At 41.2% G+C, this 20236-nt stretch overlaps 1 protein-coding gene across 5 annotated transcripts in view; it reads left to right on the forward strand.

Annotated features, from left to right (window-relative positions):
- Window positions 1–20236, forward strand: part of DISC1 (DISC1 scaffold protein) — a 157425-nt gene that overhangs the window by 460 nt on the left and 136729 nt on the right. For 2 of the 5 annotated variants that reach the window (XM_053382507.1, XM_053382511.1), the window contains exons 2-3: window positions 17098–18134; window positions 19194–19263. In XM_053382507.1, the coding sequence (XP_053238482.1) occupies window positions 17098–18134; window positions 19194–19263 (1107 nt within the window). Of the gene's footprint in view, window positions 1–771; window positions 867–2381; window positions 2486–14191; window positions 14852–17097; window positions 18135–19193; window positions 19264–20236 lie in introns of those variants that run through there. The other 3 variants (XM_053382508.1, XM_053382509.1, XM_053382510.1) reach the window with 3 other exon arrangements.

Raw genomic sequence — 20236 nt, forward strand, 5'->3', positions numbered from 1 at the left:
CCTCAGCTCCACGCCCGGCGGCGGGCGCGGGAAGAAAAGAAGCGGGATTCTTCTCCTCAGGCGGAGCCGCTTCTCTAACGGGGGAGAGCGGGAAGGCGCCGCCTCTTCACCCTCACCCCCCTGGAGCCTTGGGAGCGGCAGGCGGCGGGAAGCAAGGGGGAAGGCTTTGCTCCCTCGGGAGAAGTTTCAGTGCTGCTTTCCCCTCCCTGTCTCCGCTGCCCCTAGAGGCGGCACTCGGGCAGCCCGGCAGCAGCAGGCGAGGAAGAAGACTAAAGCGGGGCTGCCGGTCCGCGTCCTCCCTCGCCAGGGCTCCTGGGCCTCCAACAGTCGCCGCCTCGGCTAGAGAGGAAGAAGTTGGCAAGGTCCCTCACTTGTTGACTTCCAACGGTTAAAGGCATAGGAGCCCTGCAGAGAAAAAATGGGGCGGGGGGGGGGATCCGACGAAGGGAAGTTATTGTAAAAAACAAAAACCAAGGTAAAAGTTATGGGACTGCACCCTATACCGGGGCTAGGGGCCCTGGGGCTCTCCAGGGGCTCTTGGACTACAGTCCCCATCAGCCCCAGCCAGCAAGGCCAGTGGTTAGGGAAGCTGGGAGTCTAGCAACATCTGGAGCCCACAGTTCCCCCATCTCTGCCATATATTGTGACAGGACGTGTTATTATGATCTGTGCTCTTCTTCTTCTTTTGTAAAGTTTCTTTTATTTCATTTTACAGCGTGTATAAAGCAGAAGTATTAACAGCAACAAGATGGAAAACAAAACTATAAAACAAAACTATAAAACAGGCACCTAGAATGAGTCCAGTTGTTGTGGGTTAAAACAACAAAAGTCTGAGTAAAGACTGTTGTCGTTTCCAGAATATCAAGGTGACCTGTATTTGTCGATTTAACAGGATTTGTTTATCTTGCTTAACTTTAAATAGGACCACTCAGCAGTTTCCAAGGAAGGCATTAAAATTATTCGTAGAAGTCCCAAGTTAAAAACGAGGTCATTATAAGCGAAAGTTACAGATGAAAACGCATATTGACAAAGTTTTTATAAACTTTTTGTGCAGGCATCAAAAAGTGTATAGATAGGGCATTCTGCCTAATGTCAGCTAGTAGGAAGTTCCAGAATGCAGGAGTTGCCAGTCTAAAATATCAATCCCTTACAAGTGTGAAATTTTGTGGCACTTGTAAAAGTACCAGTTCAATATTTATTCATTAATTGTGGAATGATTACAGTCCTGGTTATTTATATATATACATATATATCTTTTCATCTGTTGCTGTTTCTATGGCATTTTTTTGTTGTTACTACCAAAAATGGTAGCAATCAGCTGAAAGTCTAGAAGACATTCTTCTAACTTGCCCTTATTGGACCTGTTGCCACATAAGGAATTTACAGGTCACAATGCTGGAATTTGCTCTTTTAGTTATTGTAACAAATAATCATCTAGATAAGCCTTTATGAAGCAAGTGCAGCCAACTCTCAGAAGACTGAATAAGCTAGATTGGTGGGCAAGATTTATCTGTCTGCTTTGATAACTGTATCTTGCAACTTCCCCAATCACATCTCCAATCAAGAAAACAAACTAACAAAAAATAGATAAGGATTTGTTTATTTAATTGCCCACACTTCCTCCCAAAGGTGCCCAGAGCAGTAAACACTTGTGATTTAAAAAATAATTAAAGATAAAAATATATATTTAAAAACATAAAAAACAGTTAAACACAATAAAACATGTAAAACAATTTTAAAAACTGATATAGCGAAAACATGTGCCTGGGCAGACATGAAACAGAACACTTTTCAGCAGGTGTGTAAGAGAGTACAGTGATGGCACCTGTTTAATGTCAACAGGCATGGAGTTCCAAAGCACAAGTGTTGCAACATAAATTGTACTGATGAAAGTCGTAAAATTTCTTCTTTTCACAACCAAGAGGGGTGCTGTTCCTCAGAGTACTAAAAACACAGTATGTAGAAAAGCATCTTGTAACTACTGTCTGTTCCACCTTGTAAATCCAACTTCAGCTTTGCAAGGGCTGAGAGTTACAGAGGTGGAGCAGCTTTTTTTGGGGGGGGGAGAGGAGGAAACAGTTAAACATTTCTCTTCAAAGCCACTTCACTGATCTTCAAATACAAAAAAGTGGGAGATCTGGGTCATGGATTGTCTGTCCCTGAGGATCAAACTAAATTAATTAAGATGGCAAACCAAGCGTGGCCAACCATGATCCAATCTCCAATATATAATTTTTTTGGGGGGGAAAGTTAAAAGGAATCATGAGACTGATTTAGATTGGAGCTGCAGTTCTGGGGAAAGTATATTTAACCCTTCACCCCCTGCACTAGTTTCCCAATCTCAGTTGCATCCTTCTGAAGCATCCCTCTTTGCACTGCAGAAGAAAATGTGTGCATACTGCTCAGACACACTTTGGGATGAAGAGTGTGGCATCATTTGCAGCCAGCAATTGTGGAATCATTGTGCCTCATCAGTGTGGTTCAGGTGAGCAGGTTTGTACGCCTTTGCCATATGACTTGGGGTTCAAATTGATTCTTGCTGTGTCACCCAAAGTGTAGCTCTGGAACACAGTGGGGGGGGGCGTAGAAATACCCACAAGAATTGACACACAGTTATTGCTTTGTTTGACTCTACTTTTAGCTGGAAAGATATCTGACTTAGAACCTTCAAATTGCACAATACTAGTATGCATAGGTGCCAACTCCTTGGGGCCCTGGGAGCTCAAGCACCCACAAAAATCCCCATGAAGGGTCAGTTACCCACAAATTTCAGAACCAGGGCCATGTATGCTGCATGGCACCCACGGCCCCGGGCACCCACAGTCGCGGGATCAAGTTGGCACTTCTGTTAGTATGAATAGTGCTTTGGAAAGTTTAGAAGAGAAATTTTATGGAAGTGATCTTTCCAGATATCTTAGAGGCCTACTCAGCTGTCCCTATCATATTTCTTGTGAGATCACTAAGCAAGGCAGAACAGCTTATGCTTGCATTTTTCATGTAGCTAGCTCTGACTCTTGATTAAAATCTAGATTGTTAGCTCATTGTATATCCTCTTGTGTCAGACTAGAAGAGGTCAGTACATCCAAATAATATGCATATCAACCAAGAGATAATATACTCTCCACCAAATTCAATGATATTTTTCTGAAAATGATTTCTGGCATATGCAGTGATTTCCAGACTCCTGTGGCAATTTAAAGATATAACAAATTTATTACAGCATAGGCTTTTGTGGACAGATACGTTCTGGTGTTCCTGCTCCTTAAATGCTTCTGTTGTTTCTCTGAATTACAAGTTGCCCATTTTTGATAGCTGTAATACCTAGTGGACTTTTCTGAAGTTTTGTATATGTCCTTTTCACACGATAATTTGTACCTCTGTATGTTAATCCATAGATTGCTAATTGCATGGAAATGTCACTGCATGTGTTTTCTCACACATAAAAGTTGTACAATCATTTCTGTATTGAAATAGTTGCAAAGTATTTTCTCAGAAGGGATGCGGGTGGCACTGTGGGTTAAACCACAGAGCCTAGGACTTGCCAATCAGAAGGTTGGCGGTTCGAATCCCCGCGACGGGGTGAGCTCCTGTTGCTCGGTCCCTGCTCCTGCCAAACTAGCAGTTCGAAAGCACACCAAAGTGCAAGTAGATAAATAGGTACCGCTCCGGCGGGAAGGTAAACGGCGTTTCTGTGTGCTGCTCTGGTTCGCCAGAAGCAGCTTAGTCATGCTGGCCACATGACCCGGAAGCTGTACGTTGGCTCCCTCGGCCAGTAAAGCGAGATAAGCGCTGCAACCCCAGAGTCGGTCACGACTGGATCTAATGTTCAGGGGGTCCCTTTACCTTTACTTATTTTCTCAAACAAGACAAGGGCTGCTCTCCAGCACAGAGTGAAGGATGTTTAAGTGCATTGAAACTAGTCGGCTTTAGCCAGCCTCTGTGTTTTTTTGTGGTCATGTAGTACAGTGATACTCCAATGCCCACACTAAAATAATTTCCTTCCTATTTGTTCTCTTCTCAAACTTCTTCACATTAATTAGAGAAGTGCATTTTATTTTCTCTTCTGCTTTTTTGCTGGTGGATTATGTGATACTTAGACCACTTACATTTTCTATGTAAAGAGTGCCTTTAAAAATACAGCCCTCTTCCACAATCATAGAATCATAGAATTGGAAGGTGCCCCAAGGGTCATCTAGTCCAGTCCCCTGCAAAGCAGGAAACTAAAGAATCCCTGGGAGATGGCCATTCAACCTCTGTTTAAGAAATCCCCAGCAAAGGAGAGTCTACTACCTTCCAAGGTAGTCCTTTCCACTGTTGAACAGCTTTTACAACAACAACAACAACAACAACAACAACAAGGGCTGCACTTCTCCCTCCTCGGGGAAAAGCCCCCAAGAGCCGCACACACGCTCCGTGCGCTCTTTAAAGGGAGTGCCGCTCTTGAGGGATCCTTCCTCCCACTTCCCGGGACAGGCTGTGTGCGGCTATCCCATAAGCCAAGACAGCAAGAGGGATCGCTGTGCAGTGATCCCTCTTGCTGTTCTGGCTTCTGGGATTCAGAATATTTTTTTCTTGTTTTTCTCCTCCAAAAACTAGGTGCGTCTTATGGTCTGGTGCGTCTTATAGAGCGAAAAATGTGGTAGCAAGAATGGATATTTCTTGGGAATTATTTAGAAATCTGTTCAAATGAAAACCTTTTTACCGCATCAATTGCTTATCACATTCACATTAAAGAGGGTCCTCCATTAATCCCACCCCTAGCACATTTAGCCTGATGGCTGATGATGTGGACATTCTACTATGTGAACAAAATATTCAATAACTTGCATAGAATACTGTACACATTGCTGTGTATTTCAAACTGCATGTGCATATAACAACCTGCACTTTCCCTTTATTTCTTGTTGCACTGTATGAGGTAACTAGTTTATCTGAAGAAATTCACCATCTGTTTTAATCCTACAGAGGGCATTCTAACCTTACAATTATTCTGAGTGGATATGTGTCTGGATCATATTTTCTGTTTTAAATATCTTGCATATTTATTTGGATTTTGAGTGTAGAAGGGAAACGTGATCACATGTTATACCTATTATGGAAAAACATAATGAATTTTTAAAAAAGTAAATAGTAAAATAAAAACAGTGCAAATATTCATGAAGACTTTGATGCAGTGCAGTCGCAGCAAATCTTTACTCATATCTTCTCAAAACATCAAGAAACTGTAGGAGCTTTTACACATCTTCCTGTTTGTTTTTGTGTAGTCATGTGAACCGTCTTTGCCAAGAGAAGAATTCTTTAAATAGTGAAGTCTTTGGAACCCATTTTAAAGCCTCCTTTGGGTGTTCCCTTTTCAGTTTTAGTCATAGTCCCCCAGAGAGTCAAAAGGCTTTCAGTTCCAATATAATGCCTACACTGTTTCACTGGAATTTTTTTAAAAAAAGATCTCTATCAATAGACTTCTTTGTCTCTTCAGCTGAAGAAGCCCAGGAAGTCCTTAAGTCGGACAGATACTTTATTAAGTAGCCATCACCCGATCAGATGTCTGATTCAGTAAATGACATTATGCTTTGTTTTTTTGGACACTTCCATAGCCAAATATTGCTTGGCTGAAGAATTTTATTTATATGAGTGATTAACAGTCTGATCCTCTGCATGCTTACTTAGAAGTAAGTTCAACTGAATTCAGTGGGAGCTTACTTTTAAATAAATGCAGATACCATTCTATCCTGAATAAATACTTACTAACGAAGAAAAAGAAATTGCCATTGTGTGTTTACCAAACAGAAGGAAAATCCCCGAAACTTGTATGGCCAGATGTTGAGTGCACTTTGCGGATCAAGTGAAATTTGAGTACATGGGGAAATTTAATACATGGGGACAGCTTCTATAAACTTCAATATGTTTATAAACTTGCAGCCCAATCCAAGGCATAAGTATGCTCTGTTGGGCTTGATGGGACTTACTGCCATGTAAGTGGGATTTTAGGATTGCAGCCTCAGTGTGTAAAGTGATTCCAAGGGAAGATTAATAACATTGAATTGTAGGTATCCAAGTTGAATATCTTTGCTTTTGTCATAGCTTATCCAGCCAAATTCTATTAGCTTTGTCAGCTTGCTGCTGTATTTGGCTCATGCCCTTCACTGCTTTTGCAAATTTGGAGAAACCTGCCTCTGTTTTGATGACACTGCATGCAGCAATACTTCTGCTTCCCTTTTTTTGTGCATCATACAGATGTAAACAAATAACTTGCATGGAATGGAAGCAAAAGTGTTGGGTCTGTCGTTCTTGAGGCTGATTGATTCCTTTTGCTCTTTAATGATTCTTGAAGTTCCATACTCTTGTATAGGGATTTAATTTTTTTTACTGGTAAGTTGTTATTCCGGTGTCAAGTTGGTAAAATGTGGGCTGGATGAGGTTGTTGTTAGGAGGATTTATAGCTGGTTGGCTGGCTTAACCCAAAGAGTGCTCACTAATGGTTCCTCAGCATCCTGGAAAAAAGTGTCAAATAGGGTGCCATGAGGTTCTGTCCTGGGCCTGTTGTTGTTCAACATCTTTATAAATGTCTTAGACGAAGGAGTTGAGGGGATGCTAATCAAATTTACAGATGATATCAAACTGGAAGGGGCAGCTAATGCTGCAGAAGACAGAATTGGGATTCAATATAATAATAATAATAATAATAATAATTAATAATAAATCATCATAATTTTTTATTTGTATCCCGTCTTCCCCACCCGTGACCTTAATGGATTGAAGAACTGGACCCAAGCTAACAAAAACAATTTTAATAGGGACAAATGTAAGGTTCTACACTTAAGCAGGAATAACCAGCTGCACTAATATAAGATGGGGGATACCTGGCTTACCACTAGTACATGTGAAAGGGATCTGAGAAAAATGGGAAAGGGATCTGAGAAAGGGATCTGAGAAGAAAATGAGTCAACAGTGTGATGCAGCAGCAAAAAATGCTAATGCTATTATAGGCTGCATCAACAGAAGTATAGGAAAGTAATAGTACCACTATTCTGCCTCGGTCAGACCACACCTGGAGTACTTCGTTCAGTTCTGGGTGCCGCATTTTAAAAAGGATATTGACAAACTGGAATGTGTGCAGAGGAGGGCGACCAAGATGATCAAGGGTCTGGAAACGAAGCCTTATGAGGAACAGTTGAGGGAGTTGGGTATGGTAAGCCTAGATAAGAGGAGACTGAGGGGAGATATAATGTAACCATATTCAAAAAGCTAAAGGGCTGTCACGTGGAAGATGGAGCAAGCTTGTTTTCTCCTCAAGTTAGAAGAAAATAGATCAGGAAGAGCTTTCTGGTGTAGAGTTGTTTGACAGTGGAACAGACTCCCTCAGAAGGTGGTGGATTATCCTTCCTAGGAGGATTTTAAGCAGAGGTTGGATGGCTGTCTGTCATGGATGCTTTAGTTGATATTCCAGCATTGCATTGCTGGAAGTTAGACTAGATGACCCTCGGAGTCCCTTCCAACTGTACAATTCTATGATTCTAGCTAGTCACAATGGGTGGCATGTACATGGTACTGTATATAACTTCTGCTTCAGGCAAAATGGCTTCCTTCTTAGAAAGATTGTCGGGCTGAATGCTTGTGATAAATACAATATTTTTGCATGATAGATGCTCTTTAATCCTCAATGCCTTCATTTTTAATTTAACTTTTAGATACGTCTAAAAGCACCAAATCCTTTTGACATAGCCTTTATATTCAATAGGGATGCGGGTGGCACTGTGGGTTAAGCCACAGAGCCTAGGACTTGCCGATCAGAAGGTTGGTGGTTCGAATCCCTGTGATGGGGTGAGCTCCCGTTGCTCGGTTCCTGTTCCTGCCCACCTAGCAGTTCGAAAGCACGTCAAAGTGCAAGTAGATAAATAGGTACTGCTCTGGCGGGAAGGTAAACGGAGTTTCTGTGCGCTGCTCTGGTTCGCCAGAAGCAGCTTAGTCATGCTGGCCACATGACCCGCAAGCTGTACGCCGGCTCCCTCAGCCAATAAAGCGAGATGAGCTCTGCAACCCCAGAGTCGGTCACAACTGGACCTAATGGTCAGGGGTCCCTTTACCTTGTATTCAATATTTAGATACAAATGGCATCTTCTTGTGGCAGCTGGTAGCTAGTCCACAATTTTAGATATTTTTGAAGGCTGTATACTTGTTTGTTTGTTATTAAATATGTCAGTCGCATAAAAGGTCTCCAGATGCTTAGAATATATTTTAAACATATATAAATATACATTAGGGACGCGGGTGGCGCTGTGGGTAAAACCTCAGTGCCTAGGACTTGCTGATCGTATGGTCGGCGGTTCGAATCTCCGCGGCAGGGTGAGCTCCCGTTGTTCGGTCCCAGCTCCTGCCCACCTAGCAGTTTGAAAGCACCCCTAAGTGCAAGTAGATAAATAGGTACCGCTTTATAGCGGGAAGGTAAACGGCGTTTCCGTGTGCTGCGCTGGTGCTGACTCGCCATTTGCAGCTTCGTCACGCTGGCCACGTGACCCGGAAGTGTCTTCGGATGGCGCCGGATCCCGGCCTCTTGAGCGAGATGAGTGCGCAACCCTAGAGTCGGTCACGACTGGCCCGTACGGGCAGGGGTACCTTTACCCTTTAAATATACATTATACTGCAAACATGTTCACAGAAAAACACAAACAACTAATATAAAAAAATACACAAAACAACCCACCCACTCCCTACAATAGCAGCAGCGACAACACATGCTCCTGATGGTTATTGTTCAAGCTGCTCAACTTAGGGAGCCATCACCATTTTTTTGTTTAAGAAATTAAGGGCAGCTGGATGGTGGAGAACCTTGAAGAATTTTGAAGGCAATGATGAAATGGTTGTAGAAGATCTGGGAGCAGACAGGAAAACAGTGCAGGGATTTATAAAGGGACATTGCATAGTTAGAGTTACAGTAGAGGCAAATAATTTTGGCAGCAGGGTGGTAGATAGAGGTGATAGGGCAGTGGAAGGCTAGACAGAAGACTGCAGCAGTCAAGGTGAAAGATGACTAGGGTGTGCAACAGTATTTTTTCCGAGAGGACAGAGGAAGGGTTACAATATTTGTAATGTTAAAGAACATACTATCACAATTGGACATCTACAGCTGAGATGTCAGAGATGGAGCAGTTCTTGGTGAAGTGAAGATCAAGAGAATATTATCATGCTCTAGTTCTGTGAGTCCAAGGGGATTTTTAGGGTTGTACTTCCTCAAAAAGCTGGCAACCATGCTGCATGATTAGCTGCTTTTGAAGCTCCCCTTGAGTTCAGAAGAGGTTTTTTGTGTTTCTGTTTGTTCAAATGGAAATATCTAAAACTCCACTGGGATACCAGAAGCCTCTGTCACAAGCCCAAACTCTCTAGCAGGGTGCTCAGAGCACTGATAGTAACTAGAAAGAACAATGTTTTTCAGTGACTTGGAAAGTGAATGTCCATGCTGTTTGGTTGACAGGGTCAATTCATTTTTTGCACAATAATAAATAAGATAATGACCTACTGTGTCATATTAATAATGCTTGATCTGAAAGGTCAAGCAATTTTCCATTTGGTTAATTCATTTACATGGGGAAAAACACAAGCATTAACTCAGGGTCATATAGACAGTTTCGAGAGAAGTGTGTTTAATCTGTATTTAAATTCATGTTAAATTTTAAACCAGGTTACTTTTCAAGAGGTGTATGAATGTAGCTGAAACAGAAGAATAAAAATGATCTGATTAAAAAAACATTTTGGTTTGAAAGGGTCTCGAGCAAGCAGCCTTCCAGTGGTCCCTTCCAAAGTCTAGCAGAGAACAGATAGGGATGGGCAGAAGGGATGGGTGGTGGCATTGAAAGCAGCACAGCTGCCTCTGAGTACTTTCTCAGCCCAGCCCCCGATGGCACCACATGAGAAAAGTGTCTCACCCATCATGGTTTTTTTAAAAAATCCATTTTTAAAAAAAGATTTCTTGGTTTACAAAAGTATGTGCAATGTCCCTTTTCTCAAGTTACATTTTCTACAGATCAGTTTCATTTGTTGAGACATTAGTGCAGGCATAGGCAAACTCGGTCCTCCAGGTGTTTTGGGACTACAATTCCCACCACCCCTGACCACTGGTCCTGTTAGCTAGGGATGATGGGAGTTGTAGTCCCAAAAACATCTGGAGGGCCGAGTTTGCCTGTGCCTGCACTAGTGTTACATTAGGAAGAAAAGGGGGAAAGAGGTGGAGGGGGCTATGGTGAGTGGGGGTGGAGTTGGGTGGCGATGTTTCTATTTTACTTAATGTATGTGTGGGGTTTTGTGTCAGCGTTGCTTGTGCGGGTTCTCTTCACTATTCGCTTGTGTTTCTTTGGTGGTGAGAGAGGTTGGGGTTGGCCTAGGGTGTGGTTGTTTGTTTGTGATTGGCTGTGGTGAACTTTGTTTTCATATGTAAGTGGGTTGGGTGGGGCCTCACCCCTCCTGTATAGGATTTCAGCCTTAGGAATCAATTGGCTGTTAGCAACTTTAAAATATCTCATTGATTTTTCTCGTTATTTATTTATATTGTGAATTTATATTATGTCCTTCAGTATAAATTAATATTAGAATACTGGCTTTCAATAAAATCCAGCAGAAAAATAGAACTTTAAAAATTTGCTACATAACATATTGAAAAGTGATGTTATCAAGTTCTTACAGTTTCCAAAAGATTACTCATTCCAGATTTGAGAATGTGTTCAAAATAATTTAATGTATTTTTAAAAACTGTATCTGGGTGTTTTAGGATCTGTTTTCCATCAACTTTATTTATGCTGGTCTCTGTCTTTAACCTGAAATCAATTTCCCTAACCAGCTCTCACAAGTAGTTAACAGCGGAATAATTTCATTTTAAATATGCTTAAGATGGGTATGTATGTTTTGAGCTTTGGTGGGAAGGGAATAGGGAGAGAATAAACCCTTGTAATATCTTACAGTATAGTACTATTTTAGTATCATTATTGTGAGACCAATCAGTAGGAAATTCCTTCTGTGAATTATGCCATGTGGGGGGGAAAAGCATCTTAAAGAGTAATTAGTGCACCTTAAGTGGTTTTGCAAATGCACGTGCTCCTTCCTCTGCCTTCCTTCCATTCTTCAAGTATCTGGATAACATGTCCTGATCCTGCTATGTGATCTTATGTGATCCTGTGCATTACATTATATTGTAGTTTTGAATATGCAGTAAATATATTGGAACAGCCAAAGTAGTATAATTGGGATAGCTAGAGATCAATCACAATCCAGATTTTTATTAAATTGAATGGCCAAATTTTGGACATTTCTGACTTATTGACTTGAAATGGCAGCTTCAGTGTTTGTTGTCTTATTCTCATTATGGGCAATCACTACTGAGTTGCTAGGAGAAGATTGCTTTCTATTTCAGTAAACTCAATTCTCATTCCAAATGGACTGTGTGTCAGACACTTAATTTGCAATATATTCCCTTGGTGAAATTAAAAATTCAAATAGTTCAGCTGGAACACTCAAACTGTGCTTGCTTCTTAAATTGGCCTCTGTTGGCATGTTGTCGTGCTGCCTTTTATCTGCCTGATGAGTCTTATACTGAAGCACTCACCAGGTGTTTTGACAGAAGCGAGTGGCGTTGAGGCCAAAGATTTGTCTTTCAGCCAATACTTGAGACATGAGTGACTTATTAAATAGTTCCTCAAAGGCGACAGTCATACAAGACATCACATTCTACCAGGTAATGCTACCCATTAAAATATTGTTGAAACCCTATATTGAGTTTCAACAAAAACCATTTTGTATACAAGTAGCCTAACTCCAACAAGTTTGACTTAACCTAACAGAGCTTACCTTGAAGTAAATTAGAGACCTAAATTTTCAAACTATCTTCTGCTTAGGATTGTCAGTGAATCAGGCCAAATCATTGAGCACAGGACTGGAATCTTTTTCCAGCTGTTTTTATTGGACAGACAGTACATCTGTGCAGTAAATACAGTACAAAGTGATGTAAAAAAATACACATACAGGGTTGGTCTTCTTAATGTGAGGGACATGTGTGAAGTAGTAAATTGAACTACAGTAAATTGTTATGTTAGCACTGAGAGCCAGGAGTCACTGCAGGGGTCCGAGTGAGGAGCAAAGCCATAAGTCAGGTGAGAGCCAGGAAGACTGCTATTGCCCATGGAAACCTCAGCCTAAACAGGAAGCCTTTTATAGTTTGTCTGGCCTATGGGAGCCCAATGGTTAGCCTGGATCGGCATGGTCAGAATCTGCAATCAGTTTACTGTCCAGGAAGATGACCCAAACTGCAGTTCTGGTGGCTCCCTATACAGGTCAGCCAGCTGCTCATAGTATCGAGTGTTTCCAGTCCTTGACCTGGTTGCTCCTTGCAGTATAAAAGCTGATTTTTTTTTACTACATATTTCAATGATTAATAGTAAGGTTCAAATCACTGATGTGGACATCTAGAACCTTAATTAAAACTGTATCATTAGGCAGCTTATCTCTCTTGGATTCGGGAATGGCTGACATCGAAAAATACCGACTTGCTGGATCTAGAAGGATTCGATAATAGATATGGTTGGCATGCCTATACGAGAAGGTTAAAGTCCACAAAGGCTTTCTGAACCATGTGATTAGGAAACTGTTATACATGGTGTGGGTTAAATATAAGGACTTACTAGAACCAAAAATGCCATGGTGGATTTCACCGACATAAGCATCCTCAGTTTTTTTAAAAAAACACGAGAAGAAATTGGGCAACTTATAAAGATCTATTGGAGTGGGAAAATAAGGTTAAAATTAAAAAAAAAAAATTGAAGAAATTCAGACTCATTTGACTCATTGCAATATTTCCAGCTAAATGAAACATTCCAAAAGGACAAACAAAAAGGCTTCTCCACAGAAATTTCAAGACTTGAGAAAGACCCAATACAAGCACAAAAACGCCACTCTCTAAAATGTACAGACTTCTCCTTGACTTGGGAGGTCAAGGAAGAAGAAGTAAAATCTGTTATGGTACAATGGGCCAGAGATTTTGGTTTGTTGTTTAGTCGTTTAGTCGTGTCCGACGCTTCATGACCCCATGGACCAGAGCATGCCAGGCACTCCTGTCTTCCACTGCCTCCCTCAGTTTGGTGAAACTCAAGCTGGTAGCTTCGAGAACACTGTCCAGCCATCTCGTCCCCTTCTTGTGCCCTTCGAGGGAGATTCTACTCCCTCAAAATTAGACTGGCAGAATAAAATGTTAGAATATGCAGAGCTAGCAAGATTAACAGCAAGATTCTAAGACCATACAGATCAAATATTTAATAAAGAGTGAAATATTTACAGAGAATATCTAAAAGAACATTGTAATAATCTGAATTCTTTGGCAGGCCTGGATTGACTTCTGCATAAAATAAGAGAATTTTACAAAATTTACACAATTGAACAACCTATGAGAGAGAACGTTAAGTGCACAGTTGTAATGTAATTCAGGAACCACAATGTGGGGATTGGAAGTTATGTCAGACTTCGTGACATGTCAATTCAATCTTTTATTTTTTTGTAATGAGTGTTGATTTTGGATTGTCTTTTGTTGATCGTTGCATATTGTTTTGTTTTGTACTTGTTTTGTTTTTAAAACCAATAAAGCATTTTTTTTCTTTTTAAAAAACCTTTAGTTCTGTGTCAGTTTATGCCTTCTCTGGTACTTTCTTCCAGAAGACTAGGTGTACATTTTTGCTGTATCTCCCTGTGGAAGCATTGGAAGCTGAACTGGATAAAAAAATCCTACAGGGTAGATCAGTGGTTCCCCCCAAAATTTCTTCAGTCTGCTTGAAAATTGCTGAGGGTCTTGGTATGCCACTTAGTGATTTTTTTTCTGCCTGTGGTAGCAATTGTAATGTGCTGTGCTATTTGCTGTTAGGATTTTTAATTGCATTTTTACAGGTATATTGTGGACCACCTGAATGAAGCTTACAGATCACTGGTGGTCCATGGACCACAGTTTTGGAAGCCCATGGAGGTGGGGAGAGAGTTTGCATCTGAAATGATGCAAACCTACTCCTAGTGTTGTTTCCTACTAGATTACCTTGATCAGCAAGGTAAAATGTTGTTCTTTAACCCAAACAGTTTAAGTGGCTTGCTTAAAGTTAAACCATGACTACTTGCAGCAGATGGTATCTTCTGGGAATAGGAAACTTACAAGAAGGATCTTTCCTCTAGTTAAGAGTAATGTGAATAACAGGAAGCAACTTGCCAGCTGGTGTTCCTCCTGTTTCCAAAAGTGTGCGGTGTCGCTGCTTTCTGAATATGCACTTCTCTACTGTAGTGTGCCATTTAAAGACATGTTCAAGGAGACTGAAAGCAGCAAAGGATTTTTCAGTCTTACAAGAAGCTATCATTTAATGATATATCACAGCAATGGTATATATTGCTTTTAAATTTTGCACTCTGTGTATGTGGGTGTTTTTAAATGAACAGGTGGTATTTCAGCCTTTGTAACCTTGCTTTGTGCAGCAAGGTGATGCAGATTTGAAAAACAAACAAACAAATATTAATCAGTTCATTTTATGACTTGACTTGCTGTAGTTTAGTGCCTCCTTGCTTCACTGGGTGGTGCCATCCTTGAAGGCTTATGAAGGTATATTTGAAGGCTTTGCAAAACTGTGAAATTGATAGGTGTATTCTCTTTAAAAGCAACAAACACATATTCAAATGGGCTGTCCTTTCCTGCCATAGTTCTGCTATGAGGGAGGAGAAAGATGGGAGAAAGCATGTATTTTCTTTTGTATTCTCTCACTCGCTGTTTCTTATAGTTGCATACCCTCCAACAGTTCTCTGATGAAAATAGGGGCATCCTAGTTGTTGGTTCCAGACTGACAAGGTAAACATAAGGCTGGGTTCTGTGGTGGTAATTGCATCAGTTAGAGGGAGGAGTTGCGGAGGGACTCAGATTTTGTTGGAATGGGGGCTTCAGGGAGAAGAGGAGTGAGTTGGTGTGACAGTAGATCTGGAATTAGGGAGCATTGGGGCTGGTTGGGCATGAGTGTGTGCCAGCTTGGAGCTATCTGAGTGTAGGGGTGCCAACTTGAATAAAATATTGGGGGAGCAGGTTAGCCCCACTCCACATAATTGATCCAAAGGTGGGGCGCGTGCACACACTATTTGAATGGCAATCAAATTTGGGTGGGGATTGGCCACCTCAATACTTTAATGGGAATGTACAAAGAGACCTCAGCCCCTATGAGCTGGCTCCTATGTTTGAGTGATTCTGACTGGGGTTTGAGGTATTTGGCAGTAACTTGGGGACCAAGGCGAAGTCATTGGCCAGTTGGAAAGACCTCAAAGGGGCAAAACATGTCAGAAATATCTCAGATGGAGAAAGCTTTTTACAGAAGGCATTGATTTCGACCCTGGAGAGATGCTGCTAGTTGGAATACACAACACTGGGGTAATTGAACCAGTGGTTCTCTCAGAACACAACAGTTTTGTTTTTCATATATTCAGAGGGTTTGGGAAAGTATTGGCCCTAAAAATGGTGGCAAGGTCTTTGATAGAAACTGGTTTATATATTCCTTATGTGTTGGAGTACGGCTATATACTTATCCGTAAAGCCATACTAGGCTCAAAATGTGTGGAAGCACTTATGTAGACCATAAAAGTTTAATGTTTGAAAATAAAAACAGGCCATGAAAACAGGTCTGAAGCTAAAGTTGAAAATTGGAATTGAATGTGAAATGCAGCTGGATTATGGCACACAGAGGAATTTCTGTGATTGTAAATGGAACAGAAGCACTCTGTGATATGGTGCCATCTATGTACATGGTGCTTTGCAAGGAACTGATATGACAGGTCCCTACCCCAAGGAGCTTACAATCGGAAATAGGCAATAGGAAAATGGTCCAGCTACTATTATTCTTCACATTAACAGCAGGCAGTCTGAATCTTATTGCTAAATTTTCAACATGAGGGACAGCACAGGTGGAGAGAAAACAACTGTCATGCAGCCTTCAAAAGGCATGAAAAAAAAGGGGTGGGGGAAGAGGGTTATCCATCACAATGTCACACCAGGGCTGTGTGCCTATGCCTTTGTCAATGGAGTACAAGGAAGAGTGAAGTTAATACAGTAATGTGTGCAGGGTTAGAATAACCAGCAGGCATTGTCAGACATTCCACTTATCATGGTGGGGAGAAGGGTAGTCTGCAAGATTTTATTTATATGTGCATTACTAGGCAGTTTTTGGGTCCCCAATGCAATTTGCAATACATTAAAAAAAAATATTTAAAACATTATAAAATTTGGAGAAATTAAAACTCAATGCCCTAGTTAAATGCTGTTGAAAACCAGGGATTCTAGGGCATGAATGGGTCAATCAGTTAGCTGTCCATGTGCCAATCACTTTGAATGGCTGACATAATGTACACTTAGACATGTGTACGTACATCTTGTCCCTGTATCTAGGGATGGAATGAAATCCAAAATCCGTGATCTCATATGCAAGGCCTGTGCCTGTCTATTCAGATACAGATCTATACACATAATGGATAATGTGCATAATCCCAAGATTTATAAGCCAAATATGTCAGCCAAATGGTTACAGTGAATGATATCAGTCTCTTAAGTCTATCTTTTTATATAAAACATTTCAGATATATATTCCGCATAATAACTTTTGTTATCTCTAGATTCTAGGTTGATAGGTGTCATCTGAATAAGAGTGCTACCTAGCCAGCTTTAAACCAGTCTGGCTGGTTCTTTGCCTTCTATCTGCATTGTTCTCTCTAAAATCCAGGTTCATTGCTTAAATAGTGAGCAACTTCAAATGTGCAACTTCAAATGTGCACACATTTAAATAGATTGACAAAAGTGGTGAAATTACAAACCTGGGAAAAGTAGGAGAATGTGTTGAGAAATGTGGGCACAAACCACTTGAATGGATGGAATAATACATGGGCTATTGAAATTTGTGTTATACCAGATGCCAGCCCCTTAGTTTCTACTTCTCAGCAGCATTATGTTGCTAAAAGCTAAGCCTATGTATATATTTCAGGGAAGTAATTTTCTCCAGAAGCTGTTCCCTTACAAGGCAAAATATTGTTGTGACCCTTTTGTCATTTTCTTTATTTTAGAGGTCCAGGATGGCTCACTGCCTGCGGGCTCTTTTCACAAAAAGAGGGTGGTGAAGAGGCCAGGATACATGAGAACAGAATTGCTGCAGCAGATAGGATTTCAGCCTCTTTCTGACTGTGAACCCTTCAGCCCCAAAGGGCTTGAGCATAATGGCAGAAAACACTACAGAGAATTTAAAAATTGCTTTCTGAAGAGGCGATGCAAAAATGATACATTACATTGTAATGCTTGTGTAAACAGTCCCTCGGTTTCCCCAGATGTGGCAACTGGATCGCCTACTGCTGGAAATAAAGCCGACAGTCTCAGACCCCTGGCTGATTTCAGAGTGCAGCAATCAGAAGATCTAATTCAACCAGTTTGTCCTGTGGTTGCCATCTATAAAAGAGATCTGTTGCCTGCATCCAGCTCATCCTCACAGCAGACTAATTTGCTTGACTCTGTGAAGGAGACTGCTTTTGCTGGTGGAACACAGGAGAAGGAAAGAATGCATGCTTTGGATCAGAAGGAAGAGAACAACAACCAGGAATCTGAAAGCAAGGACATGCCTTGTACCTCTTTCAGTCCTCAGGATCACTTTAATTCAAGTTTTAGCTTCATACAGCTCTCGCTAAATTCAGCTTGTGAAACAAATGGCATTGGAGGCCCAGTATATTGTAGAGAGCCTAAAGAAGCTTGGCAAACATGCAAAACAGGAAGAGCAGAAAACGTTACTTTGCATGTACCTTGGGAGGGACAAAGAACTTCAGGGAAAGAACTGTGGGCTTCATCCATCTCTCTGTGTAGCAAAGACCACAAGTGCCCAAGGGGGACTGCAGAAGATGATAAAGTGCAGGATTGTGAATCACACTCACTTTCACATTCACATGCTGCATTTTCCTGTTCAACTGAGTCTTTGGAAGCAGCATCTGCTGGTTCTTCTGTGACCTCAGGCTATGAAAGTAGTAACACTGTTAGCGATCACAGCTGGGATTCCCTGATGAAGAAATATGAGCCAGTGCTACAGGACTGCTTGCTGGGCAACCAAAGTATATTAAAGGTTAGCGTTTTCCCTCATTCCTGTTTTGTGTTATAGGAATTTGAAATCAAATCCACAGCTTGTTGTGCAAGACAGGAAGCAGTTGTTGCACTTATTGGTGGCATTTGTAGTGTGGATTGGAAAATATGGTTATGGTATGGAACTGTTGTGGCTAGTTCTAATCAACATGCAAAATTCAGCCCCATCATGCCCTGTAGTGTATCCTCCATCATATTGGTCCTTTAGTTCCTTAGTGCGCATTCTCCTCTCTTCCAAAAATTCCTACCTTACCTACTCCCTTTCTGTCAACTCCAGTCCCTTTCTGCCCAACTCCAGTTTAAAAGGGGCCTTGAAGTTGCCACCAGCAGGTAGCAGCTGGGAAAGCAGACTGGGCAGACACACAGATCACCAGGCCACAGTCTTTCCTGCTGCGGTGAGGTGTATTTCCATTTCTATCATATTATTTTCCTCTATACATATAAATATTATTCAATGTGATGTCCTCTCTTTTGGTAGTGCATTTCCTCCCCGCTCCCTTTTTGGGCAATACATAAACAGCCAACCAACCCAGTGTCATTTGCCATTAGGTTTTTTCCTGTTTATGCTCCCCATAGCTCCCTCCATGCCACTTCCATCCTCTTTCACAGAGGTCTTTCCCCTTGGGTTATTGATTCTTAGCTCACTGCTTAGTCTTAATGGTTTCAGGCTTATTTTAAAATTATGTAGAATTATTACTATTTGACGTCATATTTCTTGGCTGAAGCATGAAAGGCAGGAGACGGAATTCAGAGTTTGTTCTGTATTTGTGCTTTCAGATTTGCATGTGAATGGATATTATCAAACATGAAACCTGTCTCATTTGACAGCTTGTGAAATGCTCTTCTAATATCTCGATGCCTGCTCTGTCCTACTTTTGAAATCTATAAGACATAAGTATCCTTAGAAATTTTCTAGTTAAGTGTGCCAAAAATTGACACACTTGAAATGTTATGATGATCATATATGCAGTTATATAGATTTGAATTCAATAGCAAATAAAGATTCATAGAAATATTGTTAATTCTCTCTTAATTAATGCAGATAAAATCCTTAATAAGAAAGCTTCAAAGACTTCAAGCGAAGGCAGTAGCTGAGGATGATTATGAGAGGGGTGAGTTTTTTCCTCCTATTGCTGGACTTCTATTTTGTTTTACAATAGTTTTCTGTGATAGTTTTTTGGGATGACGAGGTCATTCCCCTTCATTCAAGGGTTCAGGGTGGATTTCAATACTCTCCTATCCTTAGAAAAATCCTAATGAAGGAGGTTATAGAGAGTGAATGACTTGCCAAGGCCAACCAGCTAACCTTAATGATGGGGTAGAGATTTGAATCTGAGTCTTCCACATCCCCATTAGGAAAAATAAAATGATTAATAGCATGTGAAAAAAAGCAATGTTATGTATTATTGCATAGAGCTAATTGTATGTTGATGACACAACCTTGATGGCAGAAAGTGAGGAGGAATTAAAGAACCTTTTAATGAGGGTGAAAGAGGAGAGTGCAAAATATGGTCTGAAGCTCAACATCAAAAAACAAAGATCATGGCCACTGGTCCCATCACCTCCTGGCAAATAGAAGGGGAAGAAATGGAGGCAGTGAGAGATTTTACTTTCTTGGGCTCCATGATCACTGCAGATGGTGACAGCAGCCACGAAATTAAAAGACGCCTGCTTCTTGGGAGAAGGGCAATGACAGGCCTAGACAGCATCTTGAGAAGTAGAGACGTCACCTTGCCAACAAAGGTCCGTATAGTTAAAGCCATGGTTTTCCCAGTAGTGATGTATGGAAGTGAGAGCTGGACCATAAAGAAGGCTGATCGCCGAAGAATTGATGCTTTTGAATTATGGTGCTGGAGAAGACTCTTGAGAGTCCCATGGACTGCAAGAAGATCAAACGCATCCATTCTTAATGAAATCAGCCCTGAGTGCTCACTGGAAGGACAGATCGTGAAGCTGAGGCTCCAGTACTTTGGCCACCTCATGAGAAGAGAAGACTCCCTGGAGAAGACACTGATGCTGGGAAAGATGGAGGGCACAAGGAGAAGGGGGCGACAGAGGATGAGATGGTTGGATAGTGTTTTCGAG

This window comes from Podarcis raffonei, chromosome 3 (assembly GCF_027172205.1).
Source record: "Podarcis raffonei isolate rPodRaf1 chromosome 3, rPodRaf1.pri, whole genome shotgun sequence".
Lineage (NCBI taxonomy): Eukaryota > Metazoa > Chordata > Lepidosauria > Squamata > Lacertidae > Podarcis > Podarcis raffonei.